Source organism: Alosa pseudoharengus, unplaced genomic scaffold, assembly GCF_046254945.1.
Source record: "Alosa pseudoharengus isolate Yale_2024_CS ecotype anadromous, Long Island Sound unplaced genomic scaffold, YU_APseudo_1.1 YU_APseudo_1.1_scf_13, whole genome shotgun sequence".
In the NCBI taxonomy this organism is placed as follows: Eukaryota; Metazoa; Chordata; class Actinopteri; order Clupeiformes; family Clupeidae; genus Alosa; species Alosa pseudoharengus.
In genome coordinates, this window is record NW_027468598.1 from 24,810,299 (window position 1) to 24,836,668 (window position 26,370).

Genomic DNA, 26,370 nt, shown 5'->3' on the forward strand with positions numbered 1-26,370 from the left:
CAGACTCCCCAGGCTGGCTCATTTGCTTCATCAGGCTGGGTGTGATGACTCCTGTGCCGTTTTTTTTTGGAGCTAGCTGGAAATGAATGTTGAGTTGGCTACATTTCCACTATCCAGTGTCTCTCTGCTGCCTTTAATTAAGTTAATTAGAGATATCCATAAATCAAGCTGTCTGGCAAAGTTTTAGTCATAAATGTCATGGATGAAGAATATCCACTAATATCATTTGTTAATGTTCACGGCTGAGCAGTAGTTGGGTGTAATTCGCCCGTCTTTTCTTGTTAAATAGAGAAAGAGAAAGATGAAGCTCACACTATTGTGGGGTGAGGTGATGTCATGGTTCTGGTAGCCCGCTCATAAGTGGAAAAAGGTGTCTGAAAGCTGGAGTTATCTGTCTTAAGAATTTGGCCAGGCAGAGCTGGAATGTGTAAGGGAGAAGGGAGGTAGGCAATGGAGGGTAGGGGGGTGGTCGAGGGTATCTTAAAATCTGAGGGGCAGATTTTCCACTCAGAGAGGGCGCTGGGATTGCGTTTCCTCCGGCGGACCCAGTGGCCGCTCCTTCCACATCCTCCTCTCCCGCCGGCCCGTTTCTTCACGGCTCCCACTGGCATTTCCTGAAGTCTATTGTGCCGGGGCAAGTTTGATCCCTCTTTTCCCGAAGACCAGCCACACTGCCCGCCACTCTCTCTCTCTCTCTCTCTCTCTCTCTCTCTCTCTCTCTCTCTCTCTTGCTCTCTACCTCTACTTCTCTCTCTCTCTCTCTCTCTCTCTCTACCTCTCTCTCTTTCTCCATCTCCCCCTTTTCCTTCCTTCATTTCTCTCTCCCGGACTTTCTCTCCCCCACTGCACCAAGCGGCTGAAGCTGCCTGTTTTTGTCTGCGCTAGCCCCTTCTGTGTGTGTATGTGTGTGTGATCCTCTGTGTGTGCGTGTGTGTGTGTGTGTGTGTGTGTAAAGTCGACTGGGGGTTTTGTCTGCTCACCTCTGAAGCTGTGTGCGGTGCTTCGGCTTGATCTGCGGCGCATCAGCAGACATCACCATGGTAAGTGAAGAATGCCGGGTGCCGGCGTTTGCTCTTCTGCCTGTGTGTCGGTAACGCAGTCAGGGATTTTGAATGCTGTCACAGCAGAGTACCTGCCTGTGTGTGTGTGTGTGTGTGTGTGTGTGTGTGTGTGTGTGTGTGTGTGTGTGTGTGTGTGTGTGTGTGTGTGTGTGTGTGTCTGTCTGTCTGCGTGTCTGCATTCTGCCCTTCATTGTGTTTGTCTGATGAGCTTGTCCCTGTGTCCCATCCAGACAGTCTGTCCCTTTCTCTGTGTCTGAGAGAAAAAAAGAGGCTCAGTGTTGCGATCAGTCAGAATATTAAGTGGTATTAGTTCTGCACCGAGTCTGGTGCACAGCTGTCTTCCTGTCAGAGTCGTTTTTGTTTTGCTTCTGTCGTTGTGTGTGTGTGTGTGTGTGTGTGTGTGTGTGTGTGTGTGTGTGTGTGTGTGTGTGTGTGTGTGTGTGTATAACCTCTCCACAGGCATTACAGAGTTGGATTTTAAGTTTATATCAATGCTAGCCAGCAAACCAGAGAGCCGCCAGCAAACCAGAGAGCTTCGTCTTTCTCCCTGCGTGAGTGTCACAGGTGCCGCGTCATTCCCAATATGTGGAAAAGGATACAGTGCGCTCCAGGGGGAGAAGCCCATTTGAAGCACTCTGATCATGATGCCATATGTGGCCCAGCTAAGGGCAGTAAAAGAGAGCTGTGCAGTAAGTGTGCCTGTGCCATGTGTGGGCACACGCACACACACAACGCTTTCAGTTAGAACCCCATAACCCCGTCAGCACCTGGAGAACGCCCTTGTAAAACGCATGCTATAACCTAACCACAGGCACTTCCACTGCCCAAATGGAACCACATTTTTTGGTTGTTTTTTGTTTTGTTTTGTTTTGTTTTGTTTTTGCATTGTTGTTTACAGCAGACAACAGCAAAGGGGAGTACGGATAGATAAAGCAGCCCAAGGAAGGAAATCTGCAATTACTGTTGTCAACAGCCATTATGGCAGCTGGCAGATGCCTGCATTGCAGACTTTGCTTATAAACAGTGAAACCTGCGCACAGCCCAGACTCTGATCCTCTCCCTGGTCCTCAGTTATATCTCAGCACCTGTGGCTTTCTGGGTCTGAATGTTCCAGAGCTTTTAAGGGATCGCCCAGGTGCTCTTACTTAAACACCTGAGGCGTGCTTCACCCTTGTGCAGTCACCTCACATCTGGGGCTTATTGCCTCTTACAGTACCCTTCGGTTTATGCAGCTGTTGCTGGGGTGGCAACATTTCATTTTAGTCTTTCCTGTTTAGTAGATGTTTAATGCATAGGTATTTAACTCCTGTGTTGCTGCAGGGGTTGAGATATACTGCATAATCCTATGAGGTATGGCGTTTACAACTCACTTTGGTCTTTAAAGTTTTTCAAGGCAGTAAAAAAGGAAATGGGAGTTACGATATGTAAAATTCTTAGCATTTCTTAATGAGACCTATTGTGCAGGGCTGTACGCTAATTTTGTTTTGCTCATAGCTCTGGTGGTGCTACAGATGTTGATAGTTTTGTAGCACAATCCACAAAATCTCTAGCACCGGTATGTAGTTTCAAATGCCTCATCTGTTCAGTAGGTTACACTCTAGAAAACATTTTAAATAAAGTGTCATTGGTGCTAAGCTGGTAAATCATCCATAGCACAGACTGTTTTTTTTTTCCTACATTTATGTTGCACTGTACAGCCCTGCTGGTGTGAGTGGTATGATATGTATGCTCATTCCCTCACACAGAAAAAAAGAATAATTGTCCTCCACTGTTAATGCCTCAGTCCAGCTTTACTCTGCATGCAGCGGGGGACTAATATCCTGGAGTAATATCCTGGATCCCAGCAGAGGAGTGGCTCTCTTACTGGACAGGGTCTGTGTCAATGTCAATACCTTAAGCCTAATGGCTTCACTTTCCCTTTAGTACCCCGGGTGAAACCTGCCCCAGGCTTGAGTGCCCGTGTCTCAGGCTCCACCGCTTAGACCCTCCTATAGTCTTCCAGGCGTGGGTGGGCTCTGGCCATTGTTAGAGCCGTGAGTTCCAGTTACGAGCCAAGCCACGGGGGGAAAACCTCGCGTGATGTCCTGTCTGTCTGTCAGTCAGTCCGTTTGGGGTCAGTCGGCTCAGCTGCGCTGCAGGCACCGACGCTCTTCCCCTCATTAGGCTCCATCACAGGCTAATGTTTTAACTGGACTCCAGAGAGCTGAGCTCATCTCTCCCAGAAGGGCTCGAAGAGGTGAAACCAGAGATCAGGGGCGAGACTCGCTAACTGACAGCTGAACTAAACACTGGGGGATAAATATACATCAGCCATGACAACTTGGGTGAAGACTGAAGGTGTTTCCATAGCTTCTCAGCCAAAACACCTCTGCCTCCTCAGACGCCATCTGATAGCCCATGTTTTTTCTAACTGTGCTGCCATATGTGTGCTGTATCCTAATACATAGCCCAGAGCACTAAGCATAGGTTCTCAGCATCCACACCAAAACTGAAATATAGACACAAGCTCTTGTTGAATGCATTATATTGGTCAAACATTGCAACTGAGTTAGTACACTTAATATTATCAATAGATTTATATCAGTCTGTCTATAGGAAGTTAATTGTGTGACTAATTAAAAATTCTTCAAATGAATATATAATGACAATGAATAATTAATTGTACAGTGCCACCGTAGTCATGTGATCACACACATCCTGTGGGGGTAGTTTTCGTGTCATTGTACTCGGACACGTCTATACTGAACCACAACTCTGATGTTTTGGCTGAGACGGACACATATGAGTCCTGACAGACTGAGTCACTCCCACCATCTCCCTCCTGCGGTAATAGCCACCCACAGAGTTATGTGTTGTGTAGAGTAGACTTACTGCCTCACCCACATTCTCTAGATGTATGTATTCATAGCCCTCTTGTTGTTTTTGTGGGACTTGTGTCCTTGGTACTGTGTAACACAGATGCACTCATCAAAGGCCTTGGGAGTTGCTGACTTGATTATGCAAGCGGGTCTACTCTAGAGTGTGAAATTGGTTTCTTTCTGGCTGTCTCCGAGATGACTCAGGTTGTTTGTGATCCTGTCTGAGGGGTCCGTCGTGCAACTCTATTTTGGTTGTAGTCTGGAGTTTCACTGTTTGGTCTAAGTCGGACTCAAAATGAGGAAGAGGCCGGGTCAGTCACAGGAGAGCGTGCTCAAATCAGCGACCATTAAAGCACACCCTCAGAGATTGTCTGTCTGATGGAGATATTAAACTTCGGTAGGTCTTCCTGCCAAAGGAAGTTCTTGTCATATCTCTCTTGATTATTGGTCCTCTTCGGTTTTTTTTTTTCAAGAAAGTCTAGTCACATTCTTACTCTGCATACTTTCACACTTTCGAGAATATATATCTACATCTTTTCATGAATGATATTCCGCCAGAGGTCTGTTTTGTATCACTCATTCGGGAGCATGAAGGTTTAAGACCCTTAAGGGGCATTATCCCACAGATTCCTTTCTAATATTAGTGCTTTTACTCTTTCTCCGAGTGTGCTGGCTTGTGGTATTTTAGTGACCTCCACTCCCCCGTTTTTCTCCTCATCCCTCCTCTGCTCCGTCTGTTGTAAATATGGAAATGAGAGTTTTCGGTGTGGGGTATCGTCTGAAAGACTCCACTGGCGGCCGGGCGGGCAGGCAGGCAGGCATCGCTGGGCCGTGAGGCGTGGCTTGGAATCTTAAAGTAGCATTGTGTCTGGATGCCACGCGGGGGGAAAAAAAACATAAAAATAAAAAGCTGTGGTTCTTCTGTACATCCCAACGACCATAAAACTGTGATGCACCCTTTCCCACGGTGTACTTATTCCATTTTATAGGAGGACCAAACAATGTCAAATTTAGCCTGACAAGACACTATTGTTTCAGAAATACACTGATATATATATATATATATATATATATATATCAACCTTTGATTACTTTGAAAGGTTATGAGTTCTGCATAGGACTTCAATTAACTTTTGCTTTTATCCCTTAAAGGAGAAGTTCGGTGTGAAATTGACCTTAGCTGTACTGAAAGATGTTGCCGAGTACTTACATACAGTACTTCGCTCACCCCCTAGCATTCCGAATTATGACGTTTTTAGCCGAGTAGCTATGGGGGGCATAGCGTAGCCTATGCAGCTAAATCGCTATTTTTACACAATTAAAAAGGTTCCAAGACCCTCAGAAGTCTACCAATGCAGTGTGGAGTTACTTGTAACTTTTTTAATGGTGTAAAAGTAGCGATTTAGTTGCATAGGCTACGCTATGCCCCCACAGCTACTCGGCTAAAAACGGCGTAATTCGGAATGCTAGGGGGTGAGCGAAGGTGCCTATTGGACACATGTAAGTACTCGGCAACATCTTTCAGTACAGCTAAGGTCAATTTCACACCGAACTTCTCCTTTAAAGAAAGAAAATGAAAGCCCTCTAAGACTGTTTGTATTTGGGAATGCCTGTGTTATTCAGTTCATGTCTTTGCCCCCTCAGGTTGCTTAATACAAGTGACCTGATGAGTGTCTGCCGGTCTGGTTTTAGCTTGGGAGACAGAGACAAAGTGCTTTGCAGGCTCTCTCTCTAATGACATAATGGGATAATTGGGGAATGGGAGGGGTGCTGTACTCTATGAAGATGAGCATTGAATAGAAGTAACAGCAAAAGACACAGCCCTTAACCCCACTCCAAACTATTTCTCAACTACACTTTACACTTAGTTCTATCATGATTTTATGATAAATAATGTACATTAAGGCAGCTCCAAGTGTGATCTGTGAATTCATCTTTGAATGGCACTATATAGTTAATAACAAAGAATAAATTAAAATCTAAGCAAGGAAGGCGACTGCTAGCAAAACTTAAACTGTTGAGGAAGCCATTTGAAGTAACCCAGGACAACAAGGAAAAGTATGATGGCAAGCCCAGACGATTACATCACCTATTAGCCTATCTACACCTTATCAACCATGCCGCCTAACAGCTTAAAAGGTCATAGTCCTCACACAGATAATGACATCCTGCTGGGTTAAGTCCAGCATTGTGGTGGTGTGGCTTTTCCAATGAAGGATGCAGACCACCTGAAATGTGGCACCGCAATTTCACAAAATGGAGAGCGCTGCTTCACAGTGTAAGGTAGCTGATGCGTAACTCCAACAGATGTTTAGGTTGTTTCGTCTACAGCTCCGTTGTTTTTGTCTTGAATGAGGTCTGTCTATGTCAGATTTTTTCCCCACTCCAAATGATTCAGCGCTTGAGTTTTTTTTTTCTGACTACAAAAGCTGATTTCCTTGTAGGATTAGAGCACAGGGCTTTGATTGTTTGGAAAAAAAAACAATTATCCTGCATGGCCTGCACCACAACCAACCTGGGGTTCATTGAAAACCAATAGACAGAGAAATCTTTGGCTTTATCCGCCATTGTGAACTTCTGTGGTTGAGTAGCAAATCTAATGTCTACAGTAGTGATGTGCTGCTATTTCAGGTCATTATTTTGAATGGAATCATGGATTGTTTTGTGCAAACATCAGTTGAAAGGAAATCCCTGGATGTAATTATGAAATCCTGAATGCAACTCAAGTCAAGCAACATGCTAATGACCCCGCTATGATTACTGTGTGGATGTTGTACTTACTGGAAATTACTTGATACTGTTTCACTAAAATAGCGCTGAATAAATATCTAAAGTTTGATTTTTGATATAGATCAAATGGCCATAATTGTCCTACTCCAAAGTACAACCAGAGGGTAATGTTATGATTTTCTTTCCAGGCCAACTTTAGTTCTCTCTGGATGTCCACAAAAGAAGTTGAAACCAGCGTGTGATTACTTCCTTCTGAAAATCACTGGTTCTTTGTGGCAGTGAATGATGGAAAATACAGTACGTACAGTAGACACAGTTTGATCTGAATCCTTCTGTATGCTAGGGTGGGTTCAGTTAATTGTGACAGGGGCTGCAGCTTAAGGCGGGGATCACATTAGCCAGCGGCAAGCGGCAGGTTTCCTATGGTTCTGTATGGTTCGGCAGCTGAACGGTGGCAACACTGGCGTAACGCTAGCTTTGAACAAGCTGAGAGTTGAACTTGGTTCAACTTTCAAAGCGCAACGCCTTAGGCGAAGATCACATCGGCAAGCGGCAGCGGCAAACGTAACGCAACGCTCAGACTATAATAACGTTTTATCTCGTTCCTAAGCAACACAAACGGTTTGTCAATTGAATACACTCACGTGGCGCTTTGACAGTTGAACCAAGTTCAACGCTCAGCTTGTTCAACGCTAGCGTTACTGGCACCGTTTCGCTGCCGAACCATAGAGAACAATAGGAAACCTAGCCTTGTTGTAAACTTAATGGCTTCGCCACTATATAGCTTAATATATTTTCATGAAACCAACACGATTATCAATCTAGGGCAAAGGAGAGAACTTGTTTACCGCAGATGTACTTTCATTGGCTAACCGCCTCAGGTTCAGCAGAGCCCAACTTCTTGACGCGCCGCCTCTGTTCGAATGGCCGCGCCGCCTTCCCAAGGTGCATTGCGGAAGCGTAAACCACGCCTTGCCACTCAATGGAAATCAATGGGCTATGCACGGCGCAGTGGGCTTTGACGTGATAATGGACACGAGCCGTTAGGGGGCTTCAAATCAAAGATTCGCGATGAGATGAGCTGCAATGTTCTAAAACCTTGCAACTGCGACTAGACATGGTGAATGCTTTGCGACGGCTTGCAACAGCTGGCAACGGCGTGCAACGTTAAATTCACGCCGCTGCAACTCTTTCTGTAGCTTCTTACATGGCCCCCATAGAACACAAAAAAATCAGTATATTTAAATGCTTGGAGTCTGTTAAGTGCTGTGATGTAATGAGCTTCAGTTCAAACACCAGGCCTCCAGGACTATCTTTAGACGCAGTGCAGAGTGGAAATGCCTCTGGTTCTCGAGTCTTGGCTGTTCTGTTGGAGTTTCATAGAACTGGTAGGAGGCTTTTATTTTCCCGCGGTTCCCCTCTAGCCTTCCCATTTCCACTGCAGCAAGCGCCCACACAAGAGATCGCTGGTTGCTGGAGGTGTTTGGGGAAAAAAAATAAAAAATCAGGCCCTTTTTTTTTTTCCGCTTTTCAACAGGAACATTAAACCAGGTCAGATAAAGGGTCCTAATTGAATGGGGCCGGAAGTCTGGGAAGTGTACTTTAAGCAGACCCCGCTCCTTGCGCAGCCTCTGCAGAAAAGTGAAAATATGCTGCGGTGGTATGTGGGAAAATGGCTGACAATGGATTTGAGAGGCAGAACCCATAACAATCCATCTCCTGTGACACGTAGTAAATGACTTGACTTGACTTGTGTTGTTGTTTTACCACTTCACACAAGCAGAGGAAAGAGTGAAAGAATGAACATTGTACGTTTTCCCCAGTTATCAGAGCAGACGGTATTTAAGCAATGCCGTGTGTTTATTTTTTATAGCAGGAAAGAACTAATCAGTCTTATTTCTTACTTGTTTGAAGTTATATCGCGATGACCTCACCTAAGACTCTTACACTCCAGTTCTGGGACTCAATTACATTTTCCCCAAAGAATCATCTCTACACTAAAGTGTATTGCACACTACTGTATACTTAAACTGACTCTGGCATTTACTATTGCATGCATATTATTAATCTGAGTCTGTTGCAGGCAATGCCGCCTGATCCAAGGCATGCAGAGTAGTCACGTGCCGGTGCAATCCTAGCCCTTGGGGTGTTGGTTGTCCTTGGGTAATGGAGAACTTCTGTATGCCACTGTCCCAATTTTTTCCTCCCAGTGCTGGAGCTTAGCTCTGTTATTTATAACATGCTCAGCATACACTGTTCTCATCGTGGCCCTTGGATTTTATCACTTCATTCTACTCAAGTGAAGGGGATCATGATCTGGCCTTTCATTTGCTGTTATGCCCAGTGTAATGCATACTTGAATTCATTCAGTCGAATTGAATGATTTGTGTGTGTGTGTGTGTGTGTGTGTGTGTGTGTGTGTGTGTGTGTGTGTTTGTGTGTTTGTGTGTTTGTGTGTGTGTGTGTGTGTGTGTGTGTGTGTGTGTGCGTGTGTGTGTGTACTGGTAGAGGAGTTGTGTGGGGTCCGGGGGTAGTCAGTATGTGAGGAACTACTGTGTGTGCATGCCTATCCTTATCAAGGGCAGCAGATGGCGCCACGCTCGTTGTGCCAATGTCCTTCACTGCCCTGGCCAGAGACGGCACAGACCAGAGCACAGCAATAATCACTCAACAAGCCGAATACACCCAGCCCTACGAGAGAAAATCAGAAGGTCAAAGTCAAAGGAAAGGAGGACAGGGAGGAAGGAGGGATCTGGGAGGAGGTGAAACTGCGCAAACGAGGGGTGAACCTGCCAACGAAACGCAGCGCTCAATCCAGAACAAACATACACGAAGAGCCACCGCTAACCAAACATGGCAGAGCTTTAGCGAGTGGAGTGCCGGTGTGAAGTCCTGAGCTCCTGCTGCAGGTCTTGCTTTCGAGCGCCGCCAGACGCACATCTGGCGCCCTCCGCACATCTGGCGCCCTCCTCCTCACAGGCCCTGCTCATAAAACGGGCTTCAAAGCAGCAGGGTCCTGCGTGTGGGGAGCGTGTGGTTGTGTGTGTGTGGGGAGCGTGTGTTTGTGTGTGTGGGTTGGGTACGCTAGGGCTGGGTTGGTGCGGTGAGGTGTGGTCTGGAGTAGTGTGGTGTGGTGTGGTGTGGGCTCCCCATGCATGTGTGAGAGCAGCACATAATATAAACAGCTTCTGCATAGTTGGCCTACAGCATGACACACCCAAAAAAAGAAATTAATATTCCTGCAGGACATCAGAGATTGGTAGCTACATTTCAAGTTTGCATGCTGGAACACAAACGAATGCTGTGTTGCTGTAAGTCAGTTGGTTAAAGCAGATTGTATCAACACTAGTCATGACATCTGTTACCACAGAGGACAAGTCAAATATTTGCTGACTTGCTCTGTATGTAAATGTTAATCCACAATTGCTGGAGAAAGCCTCATAAATGCTTTATTTAGCTGTTCAAATCTAATCTGACATGTGCAAACATAACAGAGCAGCCCACGGCACACAGTACATGATGTTGGGCTTCTGAGCTCAACACCATGGGTTGGTAAAACCAAGGGAAATCTACATTATATTTCCACTAACACCTCATGTGACTGTGCAAGCAGAATGCATTTCCCCGGCTGTGCTGTAGGTTGCTCCGGATTAAATGTTAATGCAGCATTACCTGAGTTAGTGTCATGAATTGTTTATGTTCTCCAGGACATTACGTCCAGTAGTACGATCCACTGCACAGTGAGGCTGTGTCTGTCCTGTCTCACATGGGTTGTCCCTCTCTCTTTCTCTCTCTCTCTCTCACTCTCTCTCTCTCCCTCTCTCTCTCTGTCTGTCTTATGAGTGGCACTCATAGGCCAACTGCAGCAGCCTGTTTGGACTTGTGCCCAGTAACCTTACAATGTAAACATCGATAGTGCAGGCATTTTAATTATGTTTGGGAATACGATCCAAGGAAGTCCTTACTATGGCTAGTCCCCCCCCCCACAACCACAACCACCCCACCCAACGTCCTTCCACCCTCGCCTCCAACCCTAGACAGCTCTTTATTGCATTGTCCAGGCCTTGCTGTGAGTGCTGTCTGGTGCATCCCGGGATGAGCTATGCTTTCAAGCAGGGAGTTTTAATGGAATTCAGGGAGAGGCAGAGAAGCAGGAATATTGCTCTTTAGGTTGGTATAGATCTTGGATGTCTCGAGGGAGTGGAGATTTTATCAGACATGATGTGAATGCAGAACACGCATAAAATATTTTTATGGTATATGGAGGAGCTTAAATACACATAAGCTCTGCTTTGGCTCCTCCCTTAGGCAGGGATCACATTAGGCGGGGGTCACATTAGCAAGCGGCAGCGGCAAGCGTAACGCAACTCTCAGACCATAATAAGCTCTATCTCTTTCCTATGGTAACACAAACGATTTGCCTTAACTGACAATTGAATACGCTCGCGCTGCGCTTTGAAAGTTGAACCAAGTTCAACGCTCAGCTTGCTCAACCCTAGCGTTACGCCAGCGTTGCCACCGTTCCGCTGCCGAACCATAGAGAACAATAGGAAACCTGCTGCTGGCTGATGTGATCCCCGCCTTAATGTGTAAGAGATGTTTTATGTAGAGCTTGGGTTTTTCTTCGGTCTGAAATTGTGTCTTACATTCAACCTACTTTTATGACATACGAGAGCCAAAATCTACCAAATCCCCTAGTTTCTCTTAGTCTTAGTTAAAATGAGGAGACGTGGATTATCGTCAATTCTCTCTATCCTCTCGAACTGTCACCAACAATGACCTCTCAGATCTCAAGGTTGTGATTCTAATCTAAATCTGAGGGCCAGCGGTGGGTTTTATGGCGGACACAGATGTTCCTCCCCTCTGCGGCCCGCCCGTCTCAAGAAGATAAATATTGTCTGCCTCCAAGTGCTCTACTCCTGGCTTAGAAGTTCAGATTAGCCCCAGGAGGGGGTGAATGGAGCTTCTTAACCTACATATCCACAGCAGGGCCAGCAAAGCAGGTTCCCTGCTCTTAGCCTTCTGATATTTCCATCCTAGCACCACTAAGTGTAATTGTATCGAGAGCTCCCTAGAACTCCTTTTGTTTACCTTTATTGTGCAGCTAAATAGAGGCCATACAGATGGAGGGAAGAGAAGGACACTTATTTTTTTCCTTTAAAGTGTTACCGCCGTAATCACCCAATGCCAAATCCCCTAGAAAAATCGATTAATGGGGGCGAGAAGCCCCGGCAGTCAGATTAGTCTCTTGGTTGAAAGTGGACCAAGCACAGCGCCACGTGTTTGTGTGTGTGTGTGTGTGTGTGTTTAAAAAGGGGCTTCAAGAAAGAGAAGAGAGAGGGTGATAGAGAAAGACGGACAAATGGAGAGGAGAGAGGGTGGGAGAGAAAGAGAGAAATGGACAGAGAGGGTGATAGAGAAAGAAATGGAGAGAGGCTGGGAGAGAGAGAAAAGGAGAGAGAGGGTGATAGAGAGAGAGAGAGAAATGGAAAGAGGAGAGAAAGAGAGAGAAATGGAGAGAGGAGAGATGAGAGGGTGGGAGAGAAAGAGAGAGAAATGGAGAAAGAGAAGGTGACAGAGAGAGAGAGAAGTGGAGAGAGGATCCAGTCGGGTTTGTGAGTGCGCCTTTGTGCCAAAGGGCTCACAGATGTGATGACGCAGTCATTGGCAGGGTGACCGACTAGCCTGTGGTGGTACCACTTGCGGCCTGGTGCCGACATCTGAGATACCCATGTGTGTGTGTGTGTGTGAATGTGCGTGTATATGCGTGTGTGTGTTTCTGTGTATCTAAGTGTGTGCATGTTTGTCAGCTTTCTTGTATAACAAGTGATTTTCTGTCACCACATTCTTCTTTGGAACAGCTTTGGAACTATCCAAATGCACCATTTGCAGAAATCCATAAATGTAGCCTTATGGTGAGCACTATTTGTATGTGTAGTTTGTACGTGTGTTGACCATATATGCCCTTTGGCCAGTGCGGTCCAGAGGCTCAGTTACCTGCTGCCAAACCAAGTTCTTCTATACAATTTCAGCACCATTAAACAGGAATGTATTGACCTCAAGATTTTACTGTCCTGTATTCCTGGCTGTTAGGCTGGATTAGTGTGTGTGTGTGTGTGTGTGTGTGTGTGTGTGTGTGTGTGTGTGTGTGTGTGTGTGTGTGTGTGTGTGTGTGTGTGTGTGTGTGTGTGTGTGTGTGTGTGTGTGTGTGTGTGTGTGTGTGTGTGTGTGTGTGTGTGTGTGTGTGCGTGTGTGTGTGTGTGTGTGCGTGTGTGTGTGTCGCCACAGATGTGGCTTTACAGAAAGAGGACACAAGAGCTTGTTAAAGATGGCCAGGCAGATGTTGCTAAAAAACTTCCAGCAGTGTATAGCCTCCCAACTGAACAAGGCAGCAGAGCAGAGGAAAAGAGAGGAGGAGAGAGGATGAGAGGAGAGGAGAGACAAGGAGAGGAGAGGAGAAGAGAGGAGGAGATGAGATGAGAGAAAAAGCTCAAGGAACAGCTGCCATGTGAACGTGTTGCCTAGAGGGGGTGTGTCTATGCAAATGCATCCAGCCTTGTGTGTGTGTGAGTGTGTTTGTGTGTGCACATGAGGACTAAGGAAGTGACAGTCGGCGTCTGTGGAGTCACACTGGCCTCCTGTTTCCTCGCCTCCGCTGAGGCCTCTTCATTTGGCTCGCGGCTAGTCGGACTCTTGGCGACTCCCAGCTTTGCCTCCAAATGGAGAACGTGTCAGCACCTTCCGAAATAAACAGCGACTCCGAGGTATGTCTGGCTTGAGTGTTACAAACCTGTTGGCTTCCACCCAAAGTGTGTGTCGCAGTGTGTGAACCACGTGTGCGTGTGTGTGTCTAGGAGAATGTGTGTGTGGGGCTCAGATGACTATCACTAGTCAGATGCTTGCACTGGTTCAACTTGTGTTTGTCTACAGCGATCTGTTTTGTATTTTGTCCTGCCATGAAGCCCGATAGCCTTAATTGACCGTATCAAAACATGGCTTCGGTCAACATGCTTAGAGTGTGAACTCTCCTCGTCATACTTCTCCTTCACGGTTGGTACTGCTCACCTTTGACCTTTGCACTTTCCCATGACTAGTGTGTGTTTGTTATTATGTCTACAGTGAGCAGTGAAATAGTGTCTCCAATGGTTGTTGTTTTTAGCTGTTTTACTGGTGGTCTACAGTAATGGTGTTTTGAAAGGATGCTTGCCGAATTTGCACACTGACTTCACAGAGATCCTCTGCACGTAGTATTGTGCATTTCTCTACACTGCAAATAACTTGTTCTCCATCGATTCTCTGTGCTGTTGTTTTTACCTGGATGTATTGACGTTTTAAAGGATGGCCTTTTAGGAAGGTCTTTGTACTCCAAGCATCAGCAGCTGAGTATGCACTCTTACACTCTTCTAATCAGCGGCATATCTGGTAGATCCTAGGCTGTTTCTGTTGTTCCTAATAGATTCCTCTCCTACTTTTATTGACCATATGGCTCCATGAGCTGTGTATTTTCTGTACAATTCTTTGGCCCCAGACTCCTTTCTTTTCCCTTGTCCTGTTTACTTGCGTTCTTTGGCAGTTTGACTAAATTCCCACTGCCCCCCCCCCCCCCCTCACCAACAACACATGTTTAATAATAATAAATGGGAGTTCATGACAGATCTTGTATACAGTTGTGTCTATCAAATCAAATCTCAGTTTATTTTCTTCATAATTCTGAGTTATTTGGAAGAGCCACTGAGCCAACTGGAAAAAAAAAAGATCTGTATAATTTAAAACAAATATGAGAAAAAATAAGTGGAAGAGCAATAACAACTTTGGCACAACAACTGAAAGCAGCAGCAGCAGTTGCAAACAAACACATGAATAATGCAGTGCTGCAGATGAGCGCATGGTTGCACCTGAGTCTGTGCTCACAGCCTCCCATTCAGCGGTCCGCTCACATCACCTCTCTCGGACACGTCGGCCCTCTCCGGCCCGACTCACAAAGACAGCCGCTGTGCTCTCCCGAACAACCAGGCCATTCAGTGGCCACCACCCCTACCCAAATACCCTGCACTCCAGGCCTGCCCCCTGCAGGGTCACTCCTGCTCTCCTCTCCTCTCCTCTCCTCTCCTCTCCTCTCCTCTCCTCTCCTCTCCTCTCCTCTTCTCTCCTGTCCTCTCCTCTCCTCTCCTTGCATCCTCTGCTGCAGCCTGAAACTCATGATCTTCTATCCTCAGGTTTATAAACTCAAAGGCAAATCCACAATCTCAACTAGCATTAGTTTGACATTTTTCTCTGTGGCATAATAAACTATACACTATTCTCAAAAGCAATTTGAGAATACTGTTATTAAATGTGTCTCTTGGAAAAAATGATATCTAGTTTTTGGTTTGGTTGTAGATACAGGATATATGTGTTCATGCATTTGTACTTAAATAATGGGAGAATATTTTTCTATCAAATATTTAGGAATAAGAATGTATTAAGGTGTATGGTATTACTACTATCTACTTCATGCATTTATTGTGGCATGCAGGAATTGTCTATGATACATACCACATCTATATGAGATATGCCAGTGTTGTAATTCAGTTGTCACAGTCTTGGGAATCAGTGATATTTCATCTCACTAATTATATCATGGAATATGACAGTAATAGAGTTGGACAAATTTCTCTCATAAATGTGTTTCCTCGTTGCTTATGTTATTTACATTGCTGAAAATATTACACAAGCTGCTCTTGTCAGTTGACAGATGTTGACGGAGGATTCTCAGTCGGAGAATGTGGTTAGTCTGTGAGGTTGCAGTAATTTTCGAGAGAAGCAAATTGAGGATGAGAAACCAAAGTCAAATAAACAATTAGAGCATTGTTAACAACAACCCTCCATTGTCATTCACAAACACTGACATGTCTGAGGGCCGGCTGTGTGTTGGGAAATGACATGTGTCCTCTCAAGCAAAACAACCCTCCACAGAATGACTATAGTATCTCATGCAAGGATGGTCAGGAAAATGGTACTTCCTTTTGGATGGCAATGTTTTTGCTGCCAACTGCACATTGACATCTTTATAGTAGACCTCAAGATCAACATGGCCCAGTCGTCTACCTACAACTGATCATTATAATGCAATAATGTATGTAGCTTCAGGCCACAGACCTGCTACCAAGTATGGACAGCAGGGCCCCTGTGCCCTCTCAACTCCATAATGTTCTTGCACGGTAAATTCTGGTGTGACCGCAAAAGTACACCCGCTCTACGTGCCGTCACTCAACACATTGCAGGCATTATGTTTTACAGGCTATATTTTTCCCATTTGAGGGGTAATTCTTCCTCTGTTTGATGTGAGCTAAATGAGAGATGCCAGTCTGCCAAAAGGAGCCAAATCCCTCCCCAGAGAGACCACCCATGTATGACCCAGAGCACCTAACATTCGGCTGGAAACAGGCTCTCATAGATGCTTTGTAACTTGAACCAGGAATGGCAGGCGACTCTATTATTTTTAGCACTTTGTTTCCTGTGCTTATTAGTTTTGTTGTTGATGTTGTTCTTGTTGTTGTTGTTGTGGCTGTGGCTGTTGTGGCCACAGTGTGATATTGTGGTTATGTGACTGAGAGCCTAGCACAGGTTTCTAGTCTCATTCTCTCAATGCCCTCTGACTCTGACAGATAGGTCCTCAGTACATGGGTCTGATTTAATTTAACTTCAAAGTGAGTGATGCCATGATAATAATGTGAAACAGTCATAAATAGATCCTGCTGAAATCACATTAGCTAATCTCTCTAGACCCAAGTTGAGACCCAAGTTTAAAAGCAGTGCTCTAATACAGTAGACGGTCCAGTTCATTCCAGTCACACTACAGAGCCTTCCGGGTGGTCGTTACAACTCACGTGCGTAACTTCATTAACTCATTATGCACGTATGCTCAGGCAGACATGTTGGATGAAGGAGAAGCTTGACTCCGATGAGAGGAGGTGCACCCTCACTGTCAGTGGACACTGGACAGTCAGTGGTTGCCAGAGGTGAACCATGATGGGTTGATGGAGTAGGGAGAAGGAGATGGTCTGCACGCTGTATATGGGCTCCGAGAAATACTTTATTTATTCTAAAAAGGCAACGTTTCGATCACAACAGATCTTCATCAGATCTTTTTGTTTTGCCTGATGAAGATCTGTTGAGATCGTTGAAACATTGCCTTTATTCTAAAAAGTGTGCAGACCATCTCCTTCTCTCTCTCTGACACGTTTTGTCTGGCACCTTTTAAAACATATTTTGGACGTGTGCACCCGTTTCCACAAAAATGGGTTGATGGAGTAGCTCATAAGGTAGAAATGTGTTCACTTCTATAGCCATTGTGTCATTGATATCATTGCACATTGCATGATCTCGTTGGGCCACTATGTGTTGTTTATGACTTGTTAGAGTTGATAAAGAGTTGTGTGGGGACTGGGACATAGTAGGTGAAACTGTTTTCTGTATTGTTGCACTGCTCACTCAAAATCCCAAATGAATAATGAACTTGCATTGATTTCCTTTTCCGCATAATTGAGCTCTTGTGCTAAAATTGTGTCTACTACATGCACAAAAAGCGATTGAACTTGTATTGATTTCCTTTTTCGCATCAGTGAGCTCTTGTGCAATGACTGTGTCTACTACATGAACAAAAAAACGATTGTACTTTTCTCACCACGTTTTCATCCCTCTCTTCCCCCACATTGTGTGCAACCCAACAAGAGCATAATAGCTGTTTACTCGCGGACGGACACGCTTCTGTCAGGGAGGGGAGGCCATTTCTCCTGTGGCTTCGTCAGTCAGTCGCCCGCAGCACAGCGCTCCCCACAAGGAATGCCAAGTAGCCCAAACACGAGTGCTCTGTGCGCTTGACGTAATCGGACTGCTGCTCTGTGCCCAGATGCCAGCACAAGCGTGCCTATTCTTCCGCGCTGCGCTGTTCGTGTGCCCTGTGTGCCACACTCAGAAGTCGCTGTCTGTCGTGGGTTGCAGCATACGTGTGTTTTTCTCGAGCAGTCTTTATTTTTTTTTTCGCTCTGTGCCCTGAGTGTGTGTGTGTCTGGATGCAGAGATCTGAAGGAGTGTTTTTGGGGTAAGAGAGCAGAAGTGAAAGAGGGGGGTATTTGCAGTGTGTGCCCTCGGGGGGGGGGGGGGGGGGGGGTTGGGATGCTCCTCCAGTTGGGGCCGGGAATTCCTTGATGTTTTCCCCTTAAATCTGTTTCAGATGTGGCCGTGGTCTCCTAAGCCTCTAATGCTGCAGATTATCATGCACTTCGCCACCAGTCGTGCCAACTGCTCCTACAGCTTACACCCACATGAGAGTCTGGGAGGGGATGTGTACAAAAGCAGTCAAATAGGGGGCTTGGGTTTCACCCTGCAGGAGGATGCTATGGGTGTGGTCGGTTACAGTACTTCAGGGAACGCGAGCCTGCTGGATGATTCTTTGCGGCCTGATAAAGTCTTCACACAGAACTCTGGTTTTACAGATCATTGCTAAAGATGAGCTAACAACATTCTTGTCGATGAGTGCGTTGGCTGATGATGCCAAAACACCAAAAATGTCAACTCATGAGTGTTCAGAGCAGTGACTCATAACACCCTTCGCACTCATAACTCCTCTCTGCTCTAGGCTCATCAGCGTTTTCTGAACGACACCTATCCGCCGAATATTATTACGATGTCATTTCAGGACGTGCGGTTACGTGCTGGAAATGCAGACAGAATAAGACGGAGCTGGAAAATGAGCTTTTAGCTATGCTGAGGTAAGATGTTCCACAGGCCCAGATGATTTGATGTCTTCTGGCATGGACATCCCTCCGAGACGGTGCCCAAGCAGCCCAGCTCACTGTGTCATGGTTAGAAAATGTACAGAGCGTTGTTGAGAATGACCACATTTGAGTACACTACAGCCCTGATGCAGTAGGCTGAAACTCAATGCTGTTCATGAGAGAGAATCTCACGGCAGAGGAAGTAGTACATGACTACTGTAAATTAAATGAAGTAAAGAAGACAAATCAGCAATCTAAAACTAATGCTGTGATATCTAGTATATTTCCGTAATTTGTTGTTTACTGTACAACGTTGAATTCATAGCTTTGTAGCATAGAGTTGTATATGCAGGGTTTTGTGCACGGTTCTGGCAGGAACCGCATATCGGCGAGGTAGTGACCAGTGCTTCAGCCCCGTCGGTTTGTCAATAGTGGCACAGTTGGAGTGGGTCGTGATTGGCAGCCTGGGGCAGCGGGCAGCTCAATGGTGCTGAAGGACGTGGCGTCCCAGAGCGGAGGGCTATAAAGGCCTGGGCTGGACTCGGGACGGCCTCTGTTTGAGGGAATGAAGAGTCTGTTGCAGAAACACAGGTTGAGGCTGCTTCATCTCTGAAAGCGTCACGTAGGTGAGCTCCGTCGTGCAGTCTTGTTGACTCTTGTTAACTTGCTTAATTAACAGGGCTATGTTTGTTTGTTAAGGTGCAAGATGACATTGCTGAGGCCTAATTCTCATTTTATGTCAGATTAGAGAAGGTTTTTTCCCTTTATTGTTAGCAGTGGCCAGCGTTTAACTGTTTAAGAGCAGTCTAGTTTGCATCAACTGTTCAGAGCAGTCTAGTTTGCATTGTGTATCTATTCAACTGCTACTGTAAAGCACATTCAGAGTACTGTATAGCACATTCAGTTTGTAGTTTGATGAATGATAGATGAGCATTACTAAACCAAGGATTGTGTAGGTGTATCAGTACAAACTAGTTTTTCTCCAAACCATTTCAGTTCTCACTGCACAGTGACCAGTGAGCAGTTTGATCTCATCAGACGGCATAATAACATGTTTCTTAACTTTCAACGTTTCCATTTCCGTCCTGATATCACTCAAGAGTAGCCACTGAAGCATCGATTAGTGTTGGTTAAATGGGTCATTGTTGAGCTTGTTGGTGAGGGGGAGTGACAATTGATCTGTGCAGCACGCACAAGGCTAGAAAAGAGGTCACATGTGCCTAATCTGGGATTCTGCTAATATCCTGCTGCCCTTGAGTTCCAGATCTCTATGCAATTAAAGCTGGTAAGATGTCAGAGGCGGCTGCATGATAATTGTTGGTTTTGAAAACAACAGAGCATGTACTTCAGTCAAGTTTTTGATCTTAAGTGTGGCACAACAAGACGATGTATGTACCCCGCAATATAAAATGTTTTGTTGTATTTGTTATGGAAAGCCTGTAGTTTGTCCTGAATTATACCATAGGCTGAAGCAGTAATGTCAGGATCCAAAGAAATGACTGAATGGTGCCTTTGATGTGACATTTTAAATCTGCTACCTTTCTGTGTGTGTGTCTGTCTGTGTGTGTGTGCGTTTGTGTGTTAGTGTAAAGCTTTGGTCAAACTGACTCCCATATTGTAAACACATATTGTAATAACTGAGTCCGATGAAGAGACAGGAGACATAACCCTGGAGAGCTCATCCTCCTATTGACATTTAGCCATTCTTCACACTATCCTAGCATTCCACTGAGCCTCTCTTTCATTGATCTCAGTTCAGACCTCTGCATTTCTCTCATGGATTTTGTGGGATTTGATTAATCATTTCATGGTTTTCTTTTCCTCTCCCAATCCCATGTTCACCTTCCTCTCCTTTCATCTCTCCCACACACATACACACACACACACACACACACACGCACGCTTAAATGCGCAATGCAATCCCACTCTGACCCTTGACCCCCAATGCTCACTTGTTCTGCCCCCCTCATCCCAAAACCATCTTCCTGCTTTGCTCCCGGTCAATGGACTCTGCCACACCCTCTCCTTTTGACCACCACTCCCTCTTCCGCAAATTAAAACCCCTACCCTCTCTCTGCTTGGAGATGGCAGAGTGCACTGTAGCCCCAGTAGCAATGGAGGATAGCGATCACGAGGCAGACTCGCCGTCTGACGAGCAGGATTCCGCCCCAACGTCCCCCGAGCCAAAGGAGCATGAGGCCGAACAGGTACAAGTGACCCCTGACCCCCTGAGTGACCCCTCACCCCCTTAATGAGACAGAGAGTTGGTGTCGGTCACTGTGCTGCAGCTTAATGGCTGACCTCCCAGCTTTAGCCCACAGGCTCATGGTCTGAATGTCATTCCAAACTATGAGCTACCATGTGGTCAAATACCTATTCAATATGCAAGCGTTCGTCGGTACCATGGACTGTATACAAATATATACAGCCATTGGTAAGGACACAACTAAAACATTTACAAAGCATCAATTATTCAGATTTCATGAAAATGTATATTTCTAATCTATTTAGTTCCCAGATGGATATATTGATGTATTAGCAAGTCTAAAGCATACCATCCAAAGCCAGAGACTGGGAAGGTGACCTAAAACAGTGAAGCTGACCTAAAACAGTAAAGCTGACCTGCTCCAATTTATCCGAGAACAATCTGGGACAAAAGCTCCCACATTCAAAAGAAGCCGAAACAACACTGGAGTGAGTTGAGGAGAGCCTCAGGACCGCAACTTTTCATCAGCGGGGACACACACACATCTCCTCTGAAGTTGACCTGCACCATGGTCCTTTCCCACACGAGTGTATAATTCACCATAGAAGCCTCTGAAGAGGCTGGACCAGCAGTAACTTGAGGACCCTGCCTGGCAGCGGGCCAGAGAGCCTTGAGAGTGTCTTCTTGCAGACAAAGGACACTTGGTTCCTCTCACTGTTGGCCCAACCAATTGGAATTGGTAATGTACAAGGGGAACTCATTGTCATGCAATACAAGATAGACTCATGACCAAAATACAGAGGACCCATAGCAGGGGAAGAGGTGGATCTGCACATTTCAAGCTACAGCAATACTTCAACTCAGTATGTCAACATTATCTTTGATGCCTGTGGTTTTTGTGACGTTTTGGTACAGTAAGTAATATCCCGAAAACCATATCTCTTGGACTATCTGTTTTTGGAGTTATTCTCCCACTGTTTGGACGGCCCTCAGAGTGGCCTTGACCATTACTGACATGAGCTGAGCATATTAGATTTCCTCTCCATATTCATCCTCTAGTCTGCATGAATATTGATGTCTTGGGCCTACACAAACAACAGATTTCATCAAAATACTGCTGTATGATGGTATGCAAAGGAACTAAAATGTTGCAATATAATATAGATACAATACTTTCTTCTTTCTATTATAAGCCACGTGTCAGTGTTACGTTGATCAGCCTCCTTCACCACAGCATTGCCAAATCAGAATCTGCTGTCCAGGCAGATTTCTATCTGGCAGCCCGTACACCACAGCAGACCTCGGGGGAAATCGCTCATCCTCTTCCTTAAGGTCCAGATGAAGTGTCTGGATCGGATGCGGCTTGACCCGGGTGCCGTATTTCATCCATCGCATCTGCTGCGTTGATTTCGGGTGGAATCTGAATCGGTTGAAGTGTTCCCAATCGAGTTTCCCCCTTTTGCAGGTTTTCTGGCTTCAGCTGTGGCCTGCTGTCTTCTGGCATTAATTGTAGTCTTCTTCCTCGTGTTGTTTGGGAACTAACAGCCCGTTTTTAACTGTTTTGACTCAGAGCCACTGAATGTCTCTTCCTTTTCTATTTTCTCTGCTCTCCTCATGTGACATACTCCTGTACTTACACCACTAATTCATTTGGTAACACTTTATTTCAAGGTTTGCTTATGAACTGTGTATGAAAGGCTAGAGTCTATCTTGGGATAGTGTGCAGTTAGTTCTTTTGTTAGTTGCTAATTTACTAAACTAGCATTTGTTGATATGCATTAGTGTTAGTTGATGGTAAATACACATGCATGCAAACCTCAGGCAAGGTGTTTCCAAATGTGATCTGTTCAATTGTTTTCACCACCTCCTCACAAGTGTCAGGTTTGTCTAACCACCAGCAAAAATCTCTTCTTCTCTTTCTGTTCCTGGCGACCCACTTATCCCTGTCGTCTCCGGCCCTCCTTCCTCTCCCTCACCTCCACCAATAACCTCACTCTCTCCCTCTCCGCCACTGCGTCGGCTCCTCGTCACAACCTCCCTATCGCCACCTCCTCCCCTGTCTCCTGACCCCTGTTGTCCCTCCTCGCCCCGTCCCGCTCCGTCCCTCTCCACTCCTGGTCCCCACTCAGAGCTCCAGCCACTCCAAGGAGGACTCAGAGGACTCTGAGCTGGAGAACATCTTGGGTCAGCACCACCACCATGACCACCCCGACCAGCACGAGCAGCATGACCCCCAGCACCATCACGACCCGCAGCAGCAGCAGCAGCAGCCCGGCCCTAAAGAGGGCAACCCTTTCTGGTTTGCTGGCCACGGGCGCCACTCCTCGGCCGGGGACAGTGAGAGCGAGGGCCTTGACAGCCCCCGCACTCCGGGGACGCCCACGTACTTGCGGCCATCCGCCGCGGGCGGCCGGGGTCCTTTTGACGCCCTCTCAGAGCAAAGGTCCCCTCGGGGCACCGTGGACTTTAGCCTGCCGTCGCCCATCAGCCCCTCGCGGCCCAAGAGCCCGTGGGGACGCTACGACCCCTATGATTCGACAGAGGTAATGCTTAAGGGCCCGTATCAGGTGGCCGATAGCAACTCTCTTGTCTGGGGCTGCATGGTCACATCCAGCTGTGCTCTGGTGCTCCATGTTGCTGCTGATGTGTGAAGATGAAAAGGATGTTAGTTGTAGAGATTGACTACAGATGTTGCAATAACAGACATTGTAATAATATCTGAGTCTGCCCTGACACATACTGGTTATTTTCCTGTGCTCTCACAGCCCTTTTTGGAATGTGAAAATATGATAATATCATTATATGATGTGTAGAATTGTGTCTTTAGATCTGCTATTGTTCAGTATGGAACGTACACTTTTTTTCGGCTATTTTCTTTCTCTTCATTTGTTTGAATATGGAGTCACTGTTATTATTTCTCTCAGTTCTTGTATCAAACTTAGTTTTAGTACTCATTCTCATAGTCTGACCTATAATACTGGCTCCACTTAAGAACAAACATGTGATTTTCCTTAGTCAAGGACATTCATTTGAATGTTTTAAATTTGCAACTTCCTTTTATGGCTGAAAAGACTGTTGTTTTTATTGTTTGATGCCATGTCTGAGAAGGTGTGGAGTCTTTTTGCGGTCTCTGCTTTGCTTCTAAATCAGGATAATGAAACAGGCACGCCTTTTTTCTTATTGCACTGTAAACTATTTTATTTACTCAAGACCTGCTACCGTTTAGTGAGAAACACTCTTAAGGTCTCCATCCATGTCCATGAGAAGGTAGTATCGTCTGAAGCCTGTGGATGAAATGTACTATAACAATGAGCTGGGCAGCCTTTGAACCAGGTGACTCGAGCCAGGTGCCCTTAGGTTGACCTCACCACTTGATATTTTTGAATCCCTAAAATATCTTGAGACATGATACCTCCCACGGTGTTCTGTTTTTGGTTATGTATTTTTCATGATCCTTATTCCCATTTTGACTGCAATTCACATGCATTCTCCTAAAAGAATTCATTCTCCCACTCTCTCTCTCTCTCTCTCTCTCTCTCTCTCTCTCTCTCTCTCTCTCTCTCTCTCTCTCTCTCTCTCCATTTCTTTTTCTCCTACAATGGCTGTGTTCAACAGGATCAGGATAAGGAGTATGTGGGCTTCGCCACCCTGCCCAACCAGGTGCATCGCAAATCTGTGAAAAAGGGCTTTGACTTCACTCTCATGGTGGCAGGTCAGTATATAGACTGCATCACTGGACTAACATGAGTTCAAAAGTCTGTCTGATTGTAATTGCGCTCAAGGGGTTTTCTTTTCACTGAAAAACCCCCACAGTGGTCAGAGACTGTTGGCTTTTGTGGTTGGTGGTGGTGGTTTTTCTTTTTCTTTTTCTTTTGTTTGTTGACTTTGTGTGTCTTACTAAATGGAGTCTTTGCTTTCTCTCAGGTGAGTCTGGTCTTGGGAAGTCTACCCTTGTCAACAGCCTCTTCCTGACAGACCTGTATAAAGATAGGAAACTACTCAACGCTGAAGGTGAGACCTCAGGGTTGACATCAAGTATGCTGTTCCACAATTAAGACATGTTTGAACATTAGTTCAGTTGGAACATGAAGTTTTGATTTATATTTATATTTCATATTTAGCCTTCTTGACTGTAGTCTAGCACTTCCCTGTTTAGACTGAAGGAGTTTTTTAAGCTCTCTGTGCAATCCAACATGTGTATGCCATTAATGATTGTGGTCATTATGTTGTGATTTTGGTATAGAGATAGATATATATTGATATGTATGTATGAACATATATGAGAGTTGCATCTCTTTATGGTTTCCACAGAGAGGATTACCCAGACTGTGGAGATCACCAAACACACAGTGGATATTGAGGAGAAAGGCGTCAAGCTGAAACTCACCATTGTTGACACGCCAGGCTTCGGAGATGCCGTCAATAACACTGAATGGTATGTAGAGGGATTGACTGGGCCCAAACATGTACATTGTGTTACTTCATCTTTCAGAGGGAGCTGACTGATTACTTTCCTTCTGAAATTGAATAGCTGTGAATGATTGTCTATGTGTAGGTGACTTCAAAATTAGATGTAGTATGTGACCCAGGTTGGACTGGGTCACAGGAGATGCACTGCTGTTCCCTCAGTGCTGGTTTGTCTCTGTGTGTGCCCCCCTCAGCTGGAAGTCCGTGGCCGACTACATAGACCAGCAGTTTGAGCAGTACTTCCGGGACGAGAGCGGCCTGAACCGCAAGAACATCCAGGACAACCGCGTGCACTGCTGCCTCTACTTCATCTCCCCCTTCGGCCACGGGTAAGAGCAAAGAGCCCCACCTCACCCACACCCACCCCATCCCCCCCCCCCATCCCCCCCAAAGAGAGCAAAGAGCCCCACCTCTACCAACCCCCCCCCAGTTACCCATCCCACGGGTGAGAGCAGAGAATCCCATCTCACCCACACCCAAACCCACCCCCATCCCACAGACGAGGGCAGAGAAAACCCCATCAATAACCCCCACACCCACCAATCCCCTCCACCCTGCGGCTCAAACAATGCAGAGCCAGTTGATTAGTGTGGCCTGTTTACATTGCTTCTCTTAGTCTATTTCCACACGAGTCAAAGCTCTCCATGTCTCTCCCCTTAGGCTTTTTAAAGGTGATTTAATGCTCATCATCTCCATGCTTGCCATTGCGTTAGGAGTGAATTGTCCTGCTGACTTTGTGGTTTTGAGCTGCTGCACAGTCTCACTCGGTTGCACAGTGATAGGAGCAATACATAACACTAAATGCAGCACACGACCACAGTGTTGTTGCTTGTAGAAGAGCGCCCTCTTCTGGTAAAGATGTGGTAATGCATATGGTAGATCAGTGAAGGCAAAACCCTGCAAGTCATGCTGTGCACTATGATTAGGTGATTTATTGCAAACTAAATGCATTATAGAAAGGATTTGCTATTACAACGCAAGTGCTCATTACAACAATCTCATAACATTATATGGTCCTTTTCTAACACAATTAAAAGTGACCATTTATTCTTGCAACGGCAAATTGGATATACCGTAATCCCAGGGCATATTCCTCCAGTACAGTAATGTTCTGTGGTTTCTGTTGTCCAGTCTTAGGCCTTTGGACGTGGAGTTCATGAAGGCCCTTCATGAGAAGGTCAACATTGTCCCTGTTCTGGCCAAAGCAGACACTCTCACTCCCAGTGAGGTCAAGAAAAAGAAAATCAAGGTTAGTCCAAGAGCATGAAAAATCAAAAAAATGGTTGCCC

The 26,370-nt window shown here is 45.8% G+C and overlaps 1 protein-coding gene across 5 annotated transcripts in view; it reads left to right on the forward strand.

Moving 5' to 3' along the window:
• The first annotated feature begins 709 nt into the window (after positions 1 to 709).
• Positions 710 to 26,370, forward strand: part of septin4b (septin 4b) — a 33,377-nt gene continuing 7,716 nt past the window's right edge. The window contains exons 1-9 of one of the 5 annotated variants that reach the window (XM_076282629.1): positions 710 to 1,040; positions 20,493 to 20,621; positions 22,744 to 22,865; positions 22,953 to 23,157; positions 24,230 to 24,326; positions 24,539 to 24,625; positions 24,926 to 25,049; positions 25,276 to 25,410; positions 26,213 to 26,330. In XM_076282629.1, the coding sequence (XP_076138744.1) occupies positions 1,038 to 1,040; positions 20,493 to 20,621; positions 22,744 to 22,865; positions 22,953 to 23,157; positions 24,230 to 24,326; positions 24,539 to 24,625; positions 24,926 to 25,049; positions 25,276 to 25,410; positions 26,213 to 26,330 (1,020 nt within the window). In that variant the 5' untranslated portion in view covers positions 710 to 1,037. Of the gene's footprint in view, positions 1,041 to 13,261; positions 13,414 to 20,492; positions 20,622 to 22,743; positions 22,866 to 22,952; positions 23,158 to 24,229; positions 24,327 to 24,538; positions 24,626 to 24,925; positions 25,050 to 25,275; positions 25,411 to 26,212; positions 26,331 to 26,370 lie in introns of those variants that run through there. The other 4 variants (XM_076282625.1, XM_076282626.1, XM_076282628.1 and 1 more) reach the window with 4 other exon arrangements.